This window comes from Vombatus ursinus, unplaced genomic scaffold, assembly GCF_900497805.2.
Source record: "Vombatus ursinus unplaced genomic scaffold, bare-nosed wombat genome assembly UNPS02009835.1, whole genome shotgun sequence".
Classification (NCBI taxonomy): domain Eukaryota; kingdom Metazoa; phylum Chordata; class Mammalia; order Diprotodontia; family Vombatidae; genus Vombatus; species Vombatus ursinus.
Window position 1 is genome coordinate 6,696,598 of NW_020949613.1, and position 19,790 is coordinate 6,716,387.

Here is a 19,790-nt window from a genome sequence, read left to right on the forward strand (position 1 = left end):
AAGAAAAAGTGTACTCTGAGCAGTTTTGTACATTTGGATCCTTTACCTCTTAAATCACTTTAATCACTTTGGGGTATAAGCTTAATAATGATAACACTGTGTTAAAGGGTATGTACTGTTTAAGAAGTTTGTGAATAAGTTATCATTATTAATGCTGAAGTTTCTATGTGAAATAGTGTGTAATTTTGAATTTAACCTTTACAGAATTTTAAATTTTCACTTGAAGTGACCTGCATAGTGTAGATAAAAATCTTAATATTTTCATGTGTGTTTTTTTACCCTAGTCATTCCTATGTTGGTCAAGATTACAATGCACAAGGAAATATGGGAAAAATTTCACTGGATCAGCTTGATTCTGTGAGTACCATGCCCTTTAGAATCTAATTCATTTTTCATGTAAATCAGTCAATGAGCATTTGCTAAGTGTCTACTGTATGCTAGGCATTGTGCTAAGTTCTGGAAATATAGAAAATATACAGACATTTTTTAACAAAAGGATTAGTTTTTATAAGAATATATTTAGAATAATTTATCAAAAAGAAAAACTTTTTCCAAAAGCGTTCAAGATGATTAAATTTCTTATACCTAGTAACCTTTTTTTTTTTCCCTTAGAGTGAGGGGAAAAGCTATTTTCAAGCAGAATTTAATCATATGAGAAGGAGTAATTAGAGATGTAGTCTTAGAGTTAGGAAGACTACTGTTCAAGTCCCAATCTTTGACACACATCTTTGTGACCTGGTGTAAGTCCCTTCACCTCTAAGTGCCTTAGTAAAATTATAGATTCCCAAACAGTTGTTGATCTGCATTGGTAATGGAAGTTTTCGTACTGTACTGATGAAATCACATATCTGAACTAAAAAATACAAAAAATAAGTGAGAGCAATTTAAGTAGTATTCCTCAAGTGAAATTTCCTTAAGATATGCTAGGTAAATGGTATTCATATTTTGAAACAAAGATTTTATACATTTGGATAAGAAGAAATTAAAATTTTTACAGTCATAGGCATGTATCCTTGGAATGCCACTGTAGTAATGGAGAATATATTTTCACCAGACTACTCTATATCTATAGACACATAGACTATTAGAATTACAGAGCTGGAAGGGACCTCAGAACCTCAGTCGACCTCATACCTGAGGAAGCAAGGTTGTGTGGTAGAATGAATGAGTTCTTTAAGAACTATTAGTAGGCAGCAGTCCATTCATTCACCTTGAATTACTCCCTTATCCCCATCCTTTCCCCAAAAACAGAAAGGAAAAAAGCTAGAAAGAAATTTCAGGAATAGAGTGATTAATTAATAAACAAATATACTGGGACTTACCATCCTGTCACATGTACTAATTAAAAATATACTGAGTCTCAAGTTAAATTGAATCATAATGAGGCAAACCACATAAGAGAAAATTATGAATGCTTGTAGAATGAGGCAGGGTTCACATCCAACCTATTGCCTTCAAATACTGTAATAAAGTGCTTACTTTTAAGAATCCCAGAAATAGGAATAGAATTGATTACCAGCCTCACACAGGTTAGTTGGAACTTGTTCTAACTTGTCCATCCTTTAATCTTCTGAAACAACTGTTTCATCAGTCTCACACCTTTCTGAGGTCTGTGCCTATTGTGTATTGCTGGGTGAATGACCTGAGCCTTCATCTCTAGTTGCTTTTTGAAAGGAAAAGATAACCCTTTAAAGTAAGGGAATAGAGCTGGATCTTTATTAGTTTTATTGACAGCTGCTCTGACTGTTTATACTTTTTATGCTCAAACAAGGAGGCACTTATTTTTTCTTTTGCAGGAAAAATGCCATCCTAGTCTTGCTTTTTTGTTCAATTAAAAAGGAATAGATTTGAGTATAGAAACTAGGGCAATGTGACTTAGAGTGACAGTGCTTCAGAAAATTCAGTAGTGTTTTTGGCTTCAGATGTGAGATTGGCCTACATTATTATGTTTATTGTCTTTTATTCTAGTACAGTATGTGCTTTTTAGCTTTAACGGTGTGGCTGTGATTAGAAACCATATCTATCTATCTATCTATCTATCTATCTATCTATCTCTGTAATCACAGTGATTCTTCAATGTATCTTTTTAGTTCTTATTTTTTCCAAGTAGAATGAATTTATAATTCCTATAGATAAATATTATAAGTTAATCTTCCTCATAGCCACAAATTATTTTCCTTACAGCTTGCAATGAAATCATTCCCTCTTTGTATGCGTCAGTTGCATAAAGCTTTGCGAGAACATCATCATCTTCGGCATGGTGGCCGAATGCAATATGGTCTTTTCCTGAAGGGAATTGGCTTAACATTGGAGCAAGCTTTGCAGTTCTGGAAGCTAGAATTTATCAGAGGAAAAGTGGATACAGACAAGGTAATTTTTCTTTAATCAGATATTTACTTATCCTGTTGAATTTTAACTAACCTGATTCATATTTTTCATTTGTTCTAAAAACCCAGAGTGGTATTTTTTGTATTTCTGAAATTGAATCTCCTTGCCCTATGAAATCACTTCATAGTTTGTGCTTGCAGTGCATGTTGTTTCTCCTAGTACAGGGGTGGGGAACCTGCGACCTTGAGAGGCCACATGTGGCCTTCTAGGTTTTTGAGTACAGCCTGTTGTCTGAGTCAAAGTTTTACGGAGCAAATCCTTTTATTAAAGGGATTTGTTCTGTGAAGTTTGGATTGAGTTAAAGGGCCACACTTGAGGACTAGAGGGCCACATGTGGCCTTGAGGCCTCAGGTTCCCCACCACTGTCCTAGTAGAATGTAAGCACCTGGAGTGTAGAGACTATTTCATACTTGTTTTGTATTCCCAGAACCTCACATAGTGTCTGGTTCATAGTAGGTGCTTAATAAATGCTTGTTGATTGTTCGACAGATTGATAGTTCAGGTTCAAAGAAGTTTAATTAATAATTGACTTTCATATAGCACCTTAAAATTTGAAAACTAATTCATTTATATTAGCTTATTTAAGCCTTTTAGAAACCCTGTAAGGTAGATATTCCAGGTATTATTATACTCGTTTATAAAATGGAGCTGAAAAAGATTTAGTGACTTATCTGTGATCACAAGCTAGTTCAAGGGGCCAGATTTGAACTCCAGTCTTCTTGATTCCCAAGTCTAGCACTCCAGCCACTATGCCTCATAGGAGAGGCCACGTGGGTAGTGGATAGGAGTCAGGAAACCTTGGGTTTGAATTTGGCCTTCAGCACTTAATGGCTTTGTGATCCTAGGCAAGTTACTTAATAGAATTAGCCTAAGTTTCCTTATCTGTAAAATGGAGAGGATAATGCCTACATTAACTACCTCATAGAGTCACTGTGATAATGTATCAGATACATCATGAAATATGATATAATTCAAATAAGACAGTATATTAAAAATACTTAAAACCTTAGAGTAGTAGGTAAATAATGATAATAATTATAATGATAATAGTAATTATTGTTATTATGTAGCCCTATATACATTATACTACCTCTCAGTGTATATAAATGTAACATATCTGAAAAAAAATTACAAAGGCTTCTATGTATTTTGGAAACAAAAACATGGTAATGAAAAGTGTAAAGTACTGTGCAAAGTAGTTCTACCTTCCTCCATATAACTTATTTGATGTTGATAGGACTTACAATTCTTTTTTTTTGGGGGGGGGGATTACAATTCTGTAGTTGGCTTTGGAGAGTTTTATTTTCCTCTGAGCGTTCTGTATGAGATATATTCTGTATAAAACAAGGATAGAAGGAGATGAGACATCTGGGAACTAAGATAGGGAATAAGAACTCAATGATTCTCCTCTACCTTTTCCTTCCCCCCACCCTGCAATATAGTACAGAAAACATTTTAGCTTAGAGTCAAGCAATTTCAATACAACCTGATTACCCTAAATTTTACAAACTTGAGTAATTCCTTATATACCTATCTACAACAGTCACACAGTCCTTTTTCCGTTAATGCCAGATATTAGGTTTTAATTAGAAAATATATTCATCATCCTCCTTCCTTTCTATGCAGTGCAGCGTGGAGTAAATTCAAGTTTTTTTTTTCCTAAGGAAAGATAATTTATAGAACATGGGACATTTACCAAGTAAATCATACAGCCAAGGCTTTATTATATCTCCAACTGTGTACCTGATTGAAAAAGGCCAAATGCTTTTATAGTGTAAAAAACAGGGACATTTTTCCAGGTGTGTACTGAAGGCAGAGTACATTGAAAACTGTCCATAGAATCATTGCAAATTAGAATGGTTCATATAATAGGGATTTGCTTTAAAACAATTTGGGGCACTGCTTCTTAGATTCCTGGGGGTAAATTTTTTTTTTTGATCTAAAACATTTGTGTGAGCAGGGTCCGAAGCAAGAGAAAGCACCTATTTGTTAAAAAAAAGTCACAGCTTGTCAGACTGTGGCTACTGTCTGAAACAGATATTTGCTGGCAAGACTGAGAATGCTGTCATGCATTTAGTTTTGAAATTTTCCTTTCAAAATATGCAAATATAAGAAACTTTTTCCACTGGTGAACAAAAATGTCATATTTGATTTTTTTTTTGTTTTGTGATATGAAAGTAATTTTCTTTTGAAGTTATTTTAAAATGGAAATCAATGAATGTTTTTAGTTTTCCAAGTAAATATCTAAGAGGCCCATATTTTCATTAGTCTGTTATTGATTACAGCAAATATATTATTTTGGTTACAGGCATTATAAATTACATGGTACAAGGGAAGCTTACGGCTTGTCAGTTATTTTTGTTTTGTGGTTTGTTTTTTTCTGGTCTGGATCTGTGAGTTAGTTTATCAGTGTCAGCAACTCCCTTCTAATAACGCATATCAACAGTGTGTCTGTCACTTCATTCATTTATTCAAAAAAGAATTTATTTTTTTTTTCAAAAAAGAATTTATTAAATGCTTAACTTGTACCCAGTACTCTTCTAGGTTTTGGAGATATGAAGAGAAAAATGGCATCATCTCCACCATCAAGGAACTTATATTCTTTCATATTCTTTTCCTCTTAGAGAGTTGAGAGGGAGACTGAGAGGTTAAGTGCTTTGCCCATGGTCAGTCAGCTAGTGTGTGGAGCAGTGGGGCATAGAGCACTGGACTTCCTTTGTTAGAAAGACTTGTTTTCAGATTCTACCTCAGACATTTACTAGTTCTTTAACCTTGGTCAAAGACCCTTAACCCTTGACGCTTAACCTCTTTCAGCCTTCATTTCCTCATTTGTAACATGGAGATAATAATGACACATGTCTATAGAGTTTGAGAATCAAATGAAATAATGCAGGTAAAGTATTTGGCTAACCTTAATGCTCCATATACAAATGAGTTGTCATCCTATCGGTGAAGATGGTAATGATTAAGATGTATTAGTACAGGGCTTAAATCCATGTGTTTTTGACTCTAAGCCTGACTCTCTCTCTGACCTCATGCTACTTTTCCATCTTCTCAGTATCCTCTTGTTATGTCTACCTTTGGGGTGGGGAGGTGTAAATATTTATGTGAATGGACTTAGCTATCTCTTTTTCTCTGACATGCCTTTGCAATGAAATGGTTTTAAGGGCAACTTGGTTTATGAAAATTCTGTTTAGTTAAACAGAGCTGTGTTAGTCATTTGCTAAATGATGCACACTATATAAAAATAATCCTCTTAGCATAGAGGATTGACAGGCTAAGAAGTGCCATTTAGAAAGACTTATTGCTCTTTATAGCAGATTCAGTATATTAGAAACTTTTTGCAGCTCTCAGTATGCCATGGCTAGTTTTTAATAGATGATATTTAACTTAGTGATCATCCATTAAAAACTAGCCATGGGATACTGCAAACTCTGCTGAAGATGATGATTGTGTGTGTGTGATGTCATACTCACCTATACAACCCACAGAGCATTTCAGTCAGTCAGCCAAAAAGCATTAAGTGCTCACTATGTACCAGGAAGGACAGCTAGGTAGTACAATGGATAGAGTGCAGGCCTGAAGTCAAGAAGATTAGTCTTGCTGAGTTCAAAATCTGGCCTCAGGCACTTATTAGCTGTATGACCCTGGACAAGTCACTTAACCCTGTTTGCCTCTGTTTTCTCATCTGTAAAATGAGCTGGAGAAGGAATTGGCAAACCGCTCCAGTATCTGCTGAGAAGAAGCCAAATGAGGTCACAAAGAGTTGTACATGACTGAAACACCTGAACAGCAACAAAAGTACCAGGAAGCAGATAGACATACAAAGGTATATAATAGGTATACAAAGAAAAACAAACCCAAAAACTTTTGTCCTTTAGCTTACATTCTGACAGAGGAGACAATATGTAAATAATTAGGTATATAAAAGATAATATATAGAGTAGGTGGGAGGTAATCTCTGTGGAAGAGGCACTGGCATTGGGGATTGTGGGGATACCTCCTATAGAAGGTAGGATTTAAGCTACATTTTGAAGGAAGCTAAGAGGTGGAGGTGAGGAGAAAGAGAAATCCTAGCATGGGGGACTATCTGTACAAAGGCATGGAGATGGGAGATAGAGTGTAGAATAAAGGAATTGCAGGTAGACTAGAATTGTTGGGTCATAGAGTTTGTGGAAGGCTGCCAATTGTAAGAAGACTGGAAAGGTATAGTTGATACTGAAGGTAATAGGGAGCAGTTGGAATTTATTGGTGGGGGTTGAGGGGGTGGTGGTGACATGGTAGTCCTGTACTTTAGGAAAATCACTTTGGTGACTGAGTGGAGGATAGATTGAGATAGAGGGAAGCTTGAGCCAGATAGGCAAATTAAGAGGGTATTGCAATGGCCCAGCCAAGAAATGAGAAGAGCTTGAAGTAGGATGGTGAATGGAGAGAAAGGGACTAATTGAGAGATATCATGAAGGTAGCAATGACTAGATTTAACCAAGGTTTTCCATGCTGTAAAACTCAATGTTTTCATTATCTTTTAAGCTGTAAAATGAGGAAATCTGTTTTCTTAATAGTATTTTTTCCCAATTACATGTAAAGATAGTTTTCAACATTAATTTGTATAAGATTTTTGAATTCCAAATTTTTCTCCCTCTTTCCCTTCCTCCCCTCCCCAAGACAGTAAACAATCTAATAGAGGTTATACATATAGAATCATGTTAATCATATTTCCACATTAGTCATGTTGCGCAAGAAGAACCAGAACAAAAGGGAAAACCATGAGAAAGAAACAATACAAAACAACAGAAAAAGGGAAAATAGTAAGCTTTGCTCTGCATTCAGACTCTACAGTTCTTTCTCTGGATGTGGTTAGCATTTTCCATCACGAGTCCCTTGGTATTGTCTTGGATCATTGCATTGCTGAGAAGAGCTCAATCTATCATAATTGATCATTGCACATTACTATGTACAATGGTCTCCTGGTTCTGCTCACTTCACTCAGTAGTTCATGTAAGTCTTTCCATTTTTTTCTGAAATCTCCCTGCTCATTATTTCTTATAGAACAGTAGTAGTCCATTACATTCATATACCACAACTTGTTTGCCCATTCCCCGATTGATGGGCAGTCCCTCAATTTCCAATTCTTTGCCATCACAAAAAGAGCTGCTATAAATATTTTTGTACATGTGGGTTCTTTTCCCCTTTTTATGATCTCTGTGGGATACAGACCTAGGAGTGGTATTGCTGGCTCAAAGAGTGTGCAAGCCCTTTGGGCATAGTTCCAAATTGCTCTCCAGAATGGTTGGATCAGTTCACAACTCCACCAATAATGCATTAGTGTTCCAATTTTCTCATATCTTCTCCCACATTTATCATTTTCCTTTTTTGGTCATATTAGCCAATCTGATAGATGTGATGTGGTCTCTCAGAGTTGTTTTAATTTGCATTTCAAAATGGGGAAATCTTAATAGAAATAATAATAGTGATGATGATGATGATAATGATGATGATGATAGTTTACCTTTATATTTGTTGTTTTTTAGTCGTTTTTCAGTCATAGCCGACCCTTTGTGTGATCCCATTTGGGATTTTCTAGGCAAAGATACTGGAGTGGTTTGCCATTTCCTTCTCCAGCTCATTTTACAGATGAAAAAACTGAGGCAAATAGAGTTGAGTGAATTGCCTAGGCTCACATAGCTACTAAATGTCTGAGGCCACATTTGAACACAGCAAGATGATTTTTCCTCTCTCTAGGCCAGGCCCTCTATCCACTAGCTGCCCTTTATCTTTATATAGTACTTTCAAAATTTAGAGATTATCTGTTGAAGAGAAATATTAATGAATTCAGGGCTTATTCTAGTTAAATAGTATATATTCCTTTATTAAGTAAAGACTCTGCTACTGATATCTTTTCCAGGTTTTCAGACATGGATGATTTTTTAATAAACATAACCATTATTGTTCTACAGCATATATAAATTTTGTTGCTTAATTCTATACTGATAAAATTGCATTATGTTGTCATTGATAGAAGACTAGAAATACTTAGCTCCTTTACAAAGTTTCCATCAACAGCCATAGGGAGTCAATAGGATTTGGGTCTTTCTTTCCCCCTCTGATTTTAGACAAACGTGCCTCCTTCCCTTTCCCTTCCTCCAACTCCTCTGCTTTAAAATTTATGCTGCGTTTACAAAATTAAACTATGAGATAAAGTACTGTTGTAATTATAATCATATACCTCTCTCCATATATCATTTAGGTACTTACAAAATTTGTATGACATCAGCAAATTGATGCACATTTTAAGAGTTAGAGTGGTTTAAAGGAAAGAGCACTGGACTTGCAGTCAGTACTCATGGTTTTAAATAATCAGCTTTAACACTTAGTAGCTATGTGACCATGGACAAGTGACTTGATTTCATTTTGCTTCAGTGTCCTTATCTGTAAAATGAGTATTATTTTCCCCCCTAAACCCTGCCTTTCCCCCTTTCCCCATTACTGTATAGGGCAACACCATTCTATAAGCAGTGAGTCGTCTTAGATTCCTCACTGTCTCTTACTTCCCATATTCAATCTGTTGCCAAGGCTTGTTGATTTCTGCTTTGAAATGTCTCTTGAAGAAGCCCACTTCTCTCCTCTGACACTACCATTATTCTAGTGCAGGCCCTCAGGACCTTGTCTGAACTATTGCAATAGCCTGCTGGTAGGTCTGCCTACCTTGTCTTTTCCCCACTTGAATCCATTCTCTATTCAGCCACTAAATTATTTTTCCTGAAGCATAGGTCTGACCATGTCACCTCTCTACTCAAAAAACTGCAGTGGCCTCCAGGATTAAACAGAAAATCCTCTGGTGTTCAAAGTTCTTTATAACCAAGCACCACCCTACATTTCCAGTCTTCTTATACCTGACCACCTGCAATGTAGTTTTCAGTCAATCGACATTGCATTCCTTGCTGTTCCACAAAATAGACACTCCATCTCTTGAATAAGCAAAGTGCTGCTAAAAGAAAAATGAGAGCTCCACAGGGTTAACCAGTAGGATAGTTTATCCTTCTCTGTGAAGGCAACATTTAACTCCATCAGAAGTAAAGTGCAAGCTCAGAGAGATGCAGTATTCTTGGCTTAGTCAGAAGGCAGGTGATATTCAGTTTTACACTGATAGTAACAATTCAGTGCTGCCCTGAAGGCTATTTATGGCCAGAGACCTATGGTGCATCTCAACTACTCAGCCCTGATGGAGCCACATTGTTTAGTGATAAGGACACGATCCTGGAGAGTTGTGATGAACACTTCCATAGTGTTCTCAACAAACCATCGTCAACCAATGCTGAAGCCACTGACCATATGTTTCAGGTTAAAAGTTTATCCCTGTCTAGCTGAAGTTCCAGCTGAAGAAGAGGTTTTGAATGTCATTAGGCTTCTGTTGTGTGGCAAAGCACCTGGTACAGATTTCTATTCCGTCTGGTCCACTGTTCATACAAAAACTGACTGAAATCTTCTGAATTATGTGGCAAGAGGAGGTTATCCCCCAGGAGTTCCAGGATGCCTCCATTGTCAGTTTTTATAAAGGAAAAGAAAATGGATTATCCTGTGACAATCATCAGGAGTGAGGGGAGAAACAGGGGAGGCGAGAGGTCTCTCTAAGTCATTGCTGGCAAGACACTTGCCAGAGTTCTCCTTACTAGGCTGATGGTTCACCTGGAAGATGGTCATCTACCCGAGTGCCAGCATGGTTTCAGAAAGCTCCAAGGAACAGTAGATATGGTGTTTGCTGCCTGGTAACTACATTCAACATGAGCTATAGCTCTACTCAACAACTACTTGGGTATTTGGAATAGGGATTGGGCTTTTAATTTCATTGATATACTTTTCCTCAGTCAGGAAACTCCTTCCACTAGTGCAGCTTAGTACCTTTTCTACAAATTATAGTCTTAGAATTACCTAAGGTACTGAGAGCTTGAGCGATTTATCCATGGTCATATGGCTAGTATGTATCAGAAGCATGTCTGATGGCATGGCATAGTAATTTGGGTATCATTTAACAAATTTGGATACCTCATCACACTGCTTGCTGGTAACCAGTATTTTTAGTGTCTCTCTCTCTTATTCCCAGCCTAGATTTTACCATGATAAAGGCCCTTTCCCTTATAAGGATAGTAATAATTTATAGAGGGCTTTTCTCATGCCAGCCTTGTGATAAGTAGTACAAGTATTTTGCAGATGAGGAAACTGAGGTTTACAGAGGTTAAGTCTTGCCCAAAGTCAAACAACTATAAATGTTGGTATGGGGAATTGACCCCAGGTCTTTTGACTCCAAATATTACATTTTCATAATTATCACTTCCAAATTTACAGGTCTTTATGGTTCTTATTGTAGGTATGTAGCTGTTTTCTCTTAAATCAACAGGGGCAGTACATTGGATTGGATAATACTACTCTCTGGCTTTAATCATTTGGTCACTACCATCTTCCCTAGACTTCCTGCTACTTGAGTAAATTCTGTGTTTTCTCAGACTCCTCACATATTGTGTCTTTTCCCCCCTCCTGAATAAGCTGCTTTGTTGTTATGTCATTTTTCAGTTGTGTCCAACTCTTTGTGACCCCATTTGGGGTTTTCTTGGCTTAGATACTGGAGTAGTTTTCCATTTCCTTCTCCAGTGCATTTTACAGGTGAGGAAACTGAGGCAAAGGGGCTTAAATGACTTGCCTGGGTCATGTAGCTAGTAAGTGTCTGAGGCTGAATTTGAACTCAGGCCTTCCTGACTCCATGTCCAGTGCTGTATCCATACTTAGCTGCCTGAATAGGGTGCTTAACCATTTTACCCCCCTCATTTCTACTTACTTTAGCCTGTGTTTATTGAAATCATGCATTCTTAGTTTTTTTTTCCTTTTTGGTTATACTGCTTCTCTCATCTTCTGAGGTTATGCTAATTTTTTCTTGAGGAAGGTATATTTTGGGGGCCCTAAAATAATACAAAAATCCTATGTTAATGTGATTATCATGCAAAGCATAAGTATCACAGGAACCTGTCATCAGACATCAATTACTGTGATTACTGTCAAGTTAAGCAAAGTTATTATTATAGTCTAAGAAATTACCATTTGCTCTTATAGCATCTTCTAAATAGTAATAATGTGATTTTGGCAACTACTTGTTAAGTATTTGACATTAATGATTTTTATCATCCATTTGATTCATCAGACTAGTACCAAGTAATCACGACAAGCTGTGTAATGGAGTAAAAAGTGGCCATTGCCTATTAGATGGTTCTTCAGAATGATAGTTGCAGTTTGGGGATTGGAATGTTATTAACTTACAAAGTCACCACATCTTCAGTAACTGAATCATTTTGGAAATAACACTCTCATCGGGCATCATTAGTTGCACAAAGATTGATTCTCCAGAGAAATAAACAAATGGATAGCAAGAGGAGCAAGTGCGGTTCAAAAAATCTAAGTTCTCCTCCAGAAACCTCAGAAGGAAACTATAAAATCACTTAGCTCTTTACTGCAATTTTCAAGATACATATTTGTTGATAGTATTTGGTAAATATTTAGAGAGACAGCTTGACAGTGTTAAGAGAGTTGGCTCTTAGAGGTTGGAAGACTTGAATTCAAATTCCTACAAATCTCTTAACCTTTGATTGCTTTTAAGCCTGGAAGTTGAAGAATAGCTGTTAAAATGTTTCTGAGAGAATTTCCTTACCCATTCCCAATACTAGTGAGATCATAGGTGTCATAAAATAACAAAATAAAATTTATATTATATATATATATATATAAATATATATACATACACATACACATTCATAGTATACTTTATGCTGAATTAAACATAGAAAAAGAAAGACCATTAGTCTGGAATGTGAAAGGGAAATGATTCATTTGATAGCTGTAATGAGAGATTGGCCAAGCATCATTGAAAGGCATGTGGTTAAAAATGTAATCGAATGAGCTAAACTGTCATGAAGTTTGGAATTAAGAAGTTCTGATAGAGATAAAAATGAGAACAGAGAATGATACATGTGGGCTGATTTAAAAAAATTTCATCCTTAGGAAAAAAAGAGGAGTCATAGAATGTTAGAACTCGGAAGAACCTAAATGATCATCTGGCCAGCACTCTCATTTTATCGATAAGGAAATTGAGGTACAGAGAGGTGATGTGACCAAACTCAGCAAAGTAGGCTGTAAAAGAGGTCATGTGAGTAAAATAAGTCACAATTAATAACCAATTTCTTTAAATTTTATTTAAACTTACTTTAACTTATGTAATTGGTTTATTTGTTAAACAGTTATTAAATTAACTTTGTTAATTAATGAACAACATGCAGGTTGGCATGAATGGGCTCTTAAATCCAGTCTGCAAAGTCTACATAAAGCATAGACTTAGAGACTAACTGGTCCTACCCTTAAGTCTTCTAGTTCCTCTCTTCTCATCCCTCCAATATAGGAATCCCACTTCTGACAGGTAGTTGTCCTACCACTGCTTGTGGGTCACATAACCCTTCATGAAATTTGATATTATTTTATAAAAACCAAAGGTAGTTCTTTTTACAGATGGATGCAATATAGAACAAGAAATTTCTGAATGACTTAGGTTAATAACAGAGCGCTTTTTGGACTTAAAGCCAGGGACATTTTGAAAATGTAGATAAAACATAATGACAGCTAATGTGGTAATCGCAAGTGGAGCTCCATGACACATGGAAATAAAAACGTTTAAAAAAAAATAAAATAAATCAGAGTGGAGAGTAAGATTCCAAAATTATCTGGAATATTCAAGCACATATATCAGCTAACATGACACCTTTCACATATGAAATCTAAAAACTTTGTTGAATAAATGAAAATGGCTTTGACATCTGACCAAGCTGAAACAGAGCACCATTCTGTTGATCTTAGACAATGGTATTGTCTCTCTGTACCATCAAACTTTGGTGAAAATCTGTCAGAATTTACTCCCAAGATGCAAAACTCTAATATTTACATAACCATATTTCCAAAGTCAAATATAAGTTAAAATAATATTCAAATATGTTAAGCGAGAGATAGATAATTAGTTGCTCTCATCATCATCATTAATTAATGCCTGGTACTTGTTAGTTGATTCAAAATGCCAAATATTTAAATAGTTTGGGCTCTGGTTAGAAAATTTAAATTAATCAATCAAATATTTATTGAGTACATACTATATACAAGACTTTGTACTTGGTGCTATGTGGGGATATTAAAAAGTATAAATATTTCCCTTGCCTTGAGAACAATTTAATTGGGGAGATGAAGGATAGACAAGCACATGAAAAGTTCAATAACAACATGAGATAATGGTAATGGCATGTACCAGTGTAGCATATGATCAGTTGATAAATGAATAGCCTCTGTGAGTGCTATGATTTCAGGGCAGGAAGACATCATTGTGGGCTATAAAGACATTTAAAATCTCCTAAAGGTCTTTGTCACATGCCCTTGAGTTAGAATAAAATATTGCAATTTATTCCAGTTGGACACTAAATGTGCACTTTTGAACCTGGCATGTATCACCTTTCTTGGGTAATGATTAAAGGAAGTGATATTTCCCCAGGCGAAATGATAAAATAGTCTTGAATTTGTCTTTGTCACTCCCTTTTTTCCTTTCCCTCCAGGTACTCAGTGCTTTACTGCTGCTCAGGATTCTTCCTAGGTTCTGTAAAGTTACCTTACCTATGAATTCCTTTTAAGATTTTACTGACTTAATAGTGAATTAGTTATGTTTGCCATGAATACTTAAACTTTAGAAGAAGATGGAACTCAAAGGAATAAATCTCTAATGGTGAAATTTTAGGCTCCATATTTTATCCTGTTGGATCAAATATAAACAACTGTATGATATAAAGCCCTTTACAACTTGATTTCAATCTTTCCAGGCTTATTTTATATTACTCCTTGCTTCATGCATTCAGCCTCATTGGCCTTCTTGCTATTCCTCACAAGTGACATTCCATCTCTGGTCTTTGCACCTTTGCATGAGTCTCCCCTCATGCCTAAAATGTCCTCCCTTTTCACCTCTGCCTTTCAAAATCCTCTCTTCCTTTAAAGCAGGTCAAATGCTATCTCCTACATCAGGCTTTTCCTGATTCCCCCTAGCTGCTAGCACCTTTCCAATGAAAGGTCCTTGTATTTATTTCACACCATTTTGTGTATACTCATATCCTCTTGCACCTAATACAGTACCTGGCATGTACTTACACATGCTTCTTGACTGACAATGATCCCTGGGGTAGTGTGGAATTCAGAGCAGAAGGACCTTCTTAGTCTCCTTCAAATAATAACATATGGGCATTTGCCTACCTGAAAACTGTCTTTTCTTTTAGGGCTACTATTTGTTATATAACCAGAAAATTTATAAGCCAGGGATAGGTTTTTATGGCCAGGACTATTGTGTAGGACTATTAGGATGGTGAAGGGCTTTCACCATGGGAATTAGGAATTAGGAAGAAGTTTAGTCAATTAGTGGGTTGTGAAGCATTAATTAAGTATTGACTATGTGTCTGGCAATATGCTAAGTACTGAGGCTACAAAGAAAGCAAACAACAACTATAAAAGAAACCCTAATAACATTAAAAAGCAAAACAACAAACACAGACCCTATTCACCGGTGGTGTACATTCTAATGGGAGACAACATGTAAATATCTAGCATCATATAAGACATAGATAAATGGATGGATAGATAGATGGATGAAAGTAATCAAAAAGGGATGGCTAGGTGAAGGGACTAAGGAGGGCCTCCTGCAGAAGGGCCTCCTCCTTTATTTTCCAGCTTATGTTTGAGCTGAGTCATGAAGGAAAACAGGGAAACTAAGAGACGGAAGTGAGGAGGCAGAATATTCCAGGCATGGATGATAGCCAGTACAAAGCCATGAAGTCAGAAGATGGAGTATTTTGTCTAATCAACTTCAAAAAGTAGGCCTGTGGCAATGGATTTTAGAATTCATGGTGTGGAGTATGGTTAAAGAAGGCTAGAAATGTTTATCCTTGGCGAAGAAAAGACTCGAGTGAGAAGAGAAAGATGTGATAGTCATCTTCAAATTTTTTTCAGAGGTAGAGGAAGGATTTGACTGGTCTGCTTTGCCCGCAAGTCATAACTAATGTCAACAAGTATGAAGTTGTAGCAAGGCTGACTTCTGCCTCCTGACCTCCCTGAATACCTAGCTCCCTTCAAGGCCAAACTCAAGTGCCACCTCCTTCAAGAGTTCTTTCCTTAATTCCCAGTTTGTTAGTGCTTCCTTTCCCATCCCTATGTGTTTATTTTGTAAAGACCTTGTACTTTTTTTTTTAGTTAACATATTGTATCTCCCTGTTAGCTCTTGGACTACAGAGACTTTCACTTTTGAATTGTATTTCTATGTCCTAATAGAGTACCAGGAACATCATAGGAGCTTAATAAATATTTGCTGTGTTGATGTAAAGATAAACTTCCTAAAAATTAAAGCTATTCAGAAGTGGAATGAACTGTCTTAGGGAGTCATGAGTTCACATCATTTGAGGCTCCAAGAAAAGCTTCAGTGGCCACTTGACCAACATTTTAAGAGAGAATTCTTTAGATGTGGCTTGAACTAGATGGCCTCTGGTGTCTCACCTAACTCTGAGATTTTGCAGTTCTTTGATTTCACTTGGTCTGTACCAGATTTACTATTTTTAGCATCAGGAGTTGTAATGTTTGTGCAGCACTTTTTGCTTTACTTTGTATATATATAGAATTTACTGCTTAAATATAAATATGAATATACTGCTTTATAAATATATTCATAAATATATTTGTATATTTATAATATATAATAAATATATAATGTATTTATAATATATAATATTTATATTGTTATATCTTATAACAATCTAATCTAATATAAAATAAATATATATTTTATATATATATAAATATAAATATACTGCTTTAAAATACCCATATGCTAAGGGTAGACAGATGGTAGTGGAAAAGGGAGATAAGAAGAAAAAACTCTAACCCTATTTAACATTCATACAAACATACCACTCCTCCTTGAAGTTCAAAAATACAGTTAAAAATGAAATTGTGGCCCTGTGAGGGAGGTGACAAGTGTCGTGTAAGGATGTTATTACTAATGAAATGAACTCATTTCCTGAAGAATAGTTCTCATTCACTTCATTAAAGTTTAGATTTTGTTTTGCTCTAATTAACCTCTCCCACTTTAAATCTTGTACTGCTTTCTTTTCCACTTTCTCTTATATTACACCATTCTGCCTTGCCCTTTCTGAAAGGCTTCCTAGCTTATTGTAAATTTAAGAATATTAATTCTGTGTTCTTTTTTTGATATTTCAGTTTTTCCAGTGCCGTCTTTCTTCATCTAGCCTTTTCATTCTTAAAACTAATGGTTACCCAGTCCTTCTAAGAGAGACGGACACCTTGCTATTTCACAGGAAACTTTTTTTTTTTTTGGATGGGCGGGAGAGTTTATATCTGCTTTCTAGAAGTTATTTAATAGTTTTTCTGTAAAAGTCAAATTTCCTTCAGGATTTATCTCTTTCCCTATTTTCCTCTTCACATTTTCAGTTTAATTTCAAAATTAAAAGTTGTTTTCCTTGTCACAGCAGTGTATTTACAGTGCCATCATGGACATGGGAGAGAGCCTTGTAAAAAGTGTAGAAAAGTAGAAAGATAGCTGGGTCTGGAGTCAGAGACTCAGATTCAAATTTCACATCATACGTAGCTCTTGTGTGAAGTTGGGCAATAATTTTACATTCTTAGACCTCAGTTTCTTCATTTACAAAATTAAGGGATTAGATCTTTGGCTTCTGAGATACCTTTTAACACTAAAATCTTTAACCCCCTAAAAGATATACCCCACATAAAAGATATACCCATACAACTCATTACAGCACCAAAACTTTATTCTGTGAAAAACTTTTTTAAAATGTTGTTTTAGTATTTGTACCCCTTTTTGAAAAGAATGAACTCAAGTTTATAGGATCATAGACTTATGGATAGTCTTAAGAGACTTCAGACACCATCTAGGCCAACCCTCTCATTTTACAATGAGAAAACTCAGAGAGGTTAAATAACATATTAAGGGTCACATACAAATGTCAGAAGAAAAAATTGAACCCAGGTTTTCCTTTTCTAAGTTTAGCACTCTGAACTACTATACCATAATGACTCTCTAGTCTTCTGGTTGACCATGAAATTTACATATTTTGGCACAGTTGATTAAATATATGTAAAGGTTTACTAATTTTAATGATTTTTGAAAAACAGCATAATTTCTCTCAATTGACTAATATTATCACTTTCATTTAGCACATTCCTTTGTACCTAACACTACTTGACACTATGGGGTGATAGTAGTGAAGCTCAGTAAATTAGTGCTGAAAGTATATGCAATAGAGGAATAATCAGTGAGGTGGGATTAGTTAGGGAAATTTTGTGAAAATGAAACTTGATCTGGATTTCAAAGGAACTAAAAGATGCTGGGGTTATCAGAGAAGAGGTGAGACAGCTACCCATCATGAACAAAAGCACTGAGGGGAGAAAAGGCAAGCATGGTATTGATGATGTCTACTTTCTTCTTCCTCATTCAGACTTTCGTATCAGTTGAGAAAATTTATTTCTCTGCCCTTAGACCTCTCCTTAGATTTTTACCTTGCCCATCTCACTGAATAATGTATTTGTTTGGGTAGTCAAAAAATAATAAATAATACTAGCTCACATCTTTACAAGACTCTTCAGTTTTCGTAGTACTTTCATACCCATGATCTTAATTTGAGTCTCCTAACCCTATGAAAGTCATTCCTCCACTGGTTTTACAAATAAGCAACTGAATCTCAGAGAGGTTCCCGCTTGTCCCCAAAGCCCTTCAGCCAATAGTGGAGGAGTCAGGACAAGAATTAAGTCTAACTGGGAACTCCTTTACCCCATGACCCCAAAATAATAGTTGTTTTAAAGAAAATATTACATTCCCTGTGGGTGGAGAAGTATAGCTCTTGTAGGGTTGAACTTGCCTCAAGTTCCAGATTTCCTAGTAATATGTTTCTTTGGGGGAGAAATATTCAAGATGAACCAAAATTTAGAGGTCTAATATAGTTCAGTAAGCCCTGGGATTCATTTGACTATTGATCATGTTACCCAAAAGAATTACTTGGATTAGTGAATGATTCCTTAAAATATATGAAACTTTTGTTCCTTTTCCATTATTTATTGGGCTCCTGAAGTACACCTATGCTTTATGCAAATAAAATGCATTTAATTAATCACCATTATATTGTATGCAGTTTTTTTTTTCTCCATTATAATTGTAATTTACATGCCTGCCTAACTGGAAAAACTTCACCCTGTGTGGAAGAGATAAAATTAATCAAACCTCTACTTAAGGAATGGAAAAACACTCCACCAAAATATTCTTGAGCCCAGAACTCAGACGTTAAATCACTTCAGCCTCCAGCTTCTTTAAGAATTAAATTGAACTGGATAATTCTTCTAATAAATTCAAAGCAATGTGTCCTCTCAGTCATATTGCTTGCAGCTTTGTTGTTCAGTATGGCTTTGACCTGGCCTTATTAGAAATTAAACACAAAATATATCTTGTCCCCTTTATACAACTGAAATGCCTGTCCCCAATGATAGTGCACTTAAGGTCGACTACATGATGTTATAATTGGACCAACGTACATTTAGCAATGTTAAAAAGCTTATCTTTTGTCCTGCAGAATCTAGCTTGTTGCCATGACTTAGGATGGGCCTATCCTACTAAAAAAAATTGTCTGCCAAGGAAATACAAATTTGACAGTGGTGATATATGCTCACATATATTTGGCATCTGGAAATTTGTTAGACACCGACTTTATATAAATCTTTACTGGTTATTGGCTTGTCCAAAGAACAGAAATTGTCGATATGATCTAGTTCTTATTTTCTCTTCTTTTCTGCTCCCATTTCATTATAATGTGCTATGTTTTACCAGTCAACAAACCAGCAAGGATTGCACTTCTACTGGGCTCAAGACACCGTGCTAGATGTTTTCAGGGATGTAACAGAAAATGACAGCATCTGATCTCAATGAGTCTGAATTCAAAAGTTGAATCTTATACCTACTACTTGTGTGACCTTGGACAAGTCATTTAGCCTCTTTAGGCTTCAGTTTCTTAATTTAGCAAACCAGGAGTTAATATTGGATGCCTTCACACCTGCACACATGGGGCTTAATAAAAATGGATAAAATCACACCACTGTTTTGACTAGGCCCCTCACTACTGTTAGGCAATCTTACTGTGCCTTTCTTATCAACTCAGTATCCCACTCTCCACAGTGGCTCTTCTGAACTTTTTCATCCGTCATTAAACTTCCCATAACTTCCCCTTCAGCTAAGAACTTCATAACTCTTCCAGCTAAGAATCTTGCCTCAG

The 19,790-nt window shown here is 35.9% G+C and overlaps 1 protein-coding gene across 1 annotated transcript in view; it reads left to right on the forward strand.

Annotated features, from left to right (window-relative positions):
* Window positions 1–19,790, forward strand: part of PRIM2 (DNA primase subunit 2) — a 348,920-nt gene that overhangs the window by 230,793 nt on the left and 98,337 nt on the right. Inside the window, exons 9-10 of the mRNA XM_027852944.1 lie at window positions 285–357; window positions 2,185–2,370. Coding sequence (XP_027708745.1) covers window positions 285–357; window positions 2,185–2,370 — 259 coding nt within the window. The remainder of the gene's footprint in view (window positions 1–284; window positions 358–2,184; window positions 2,371–19,790) is intronic.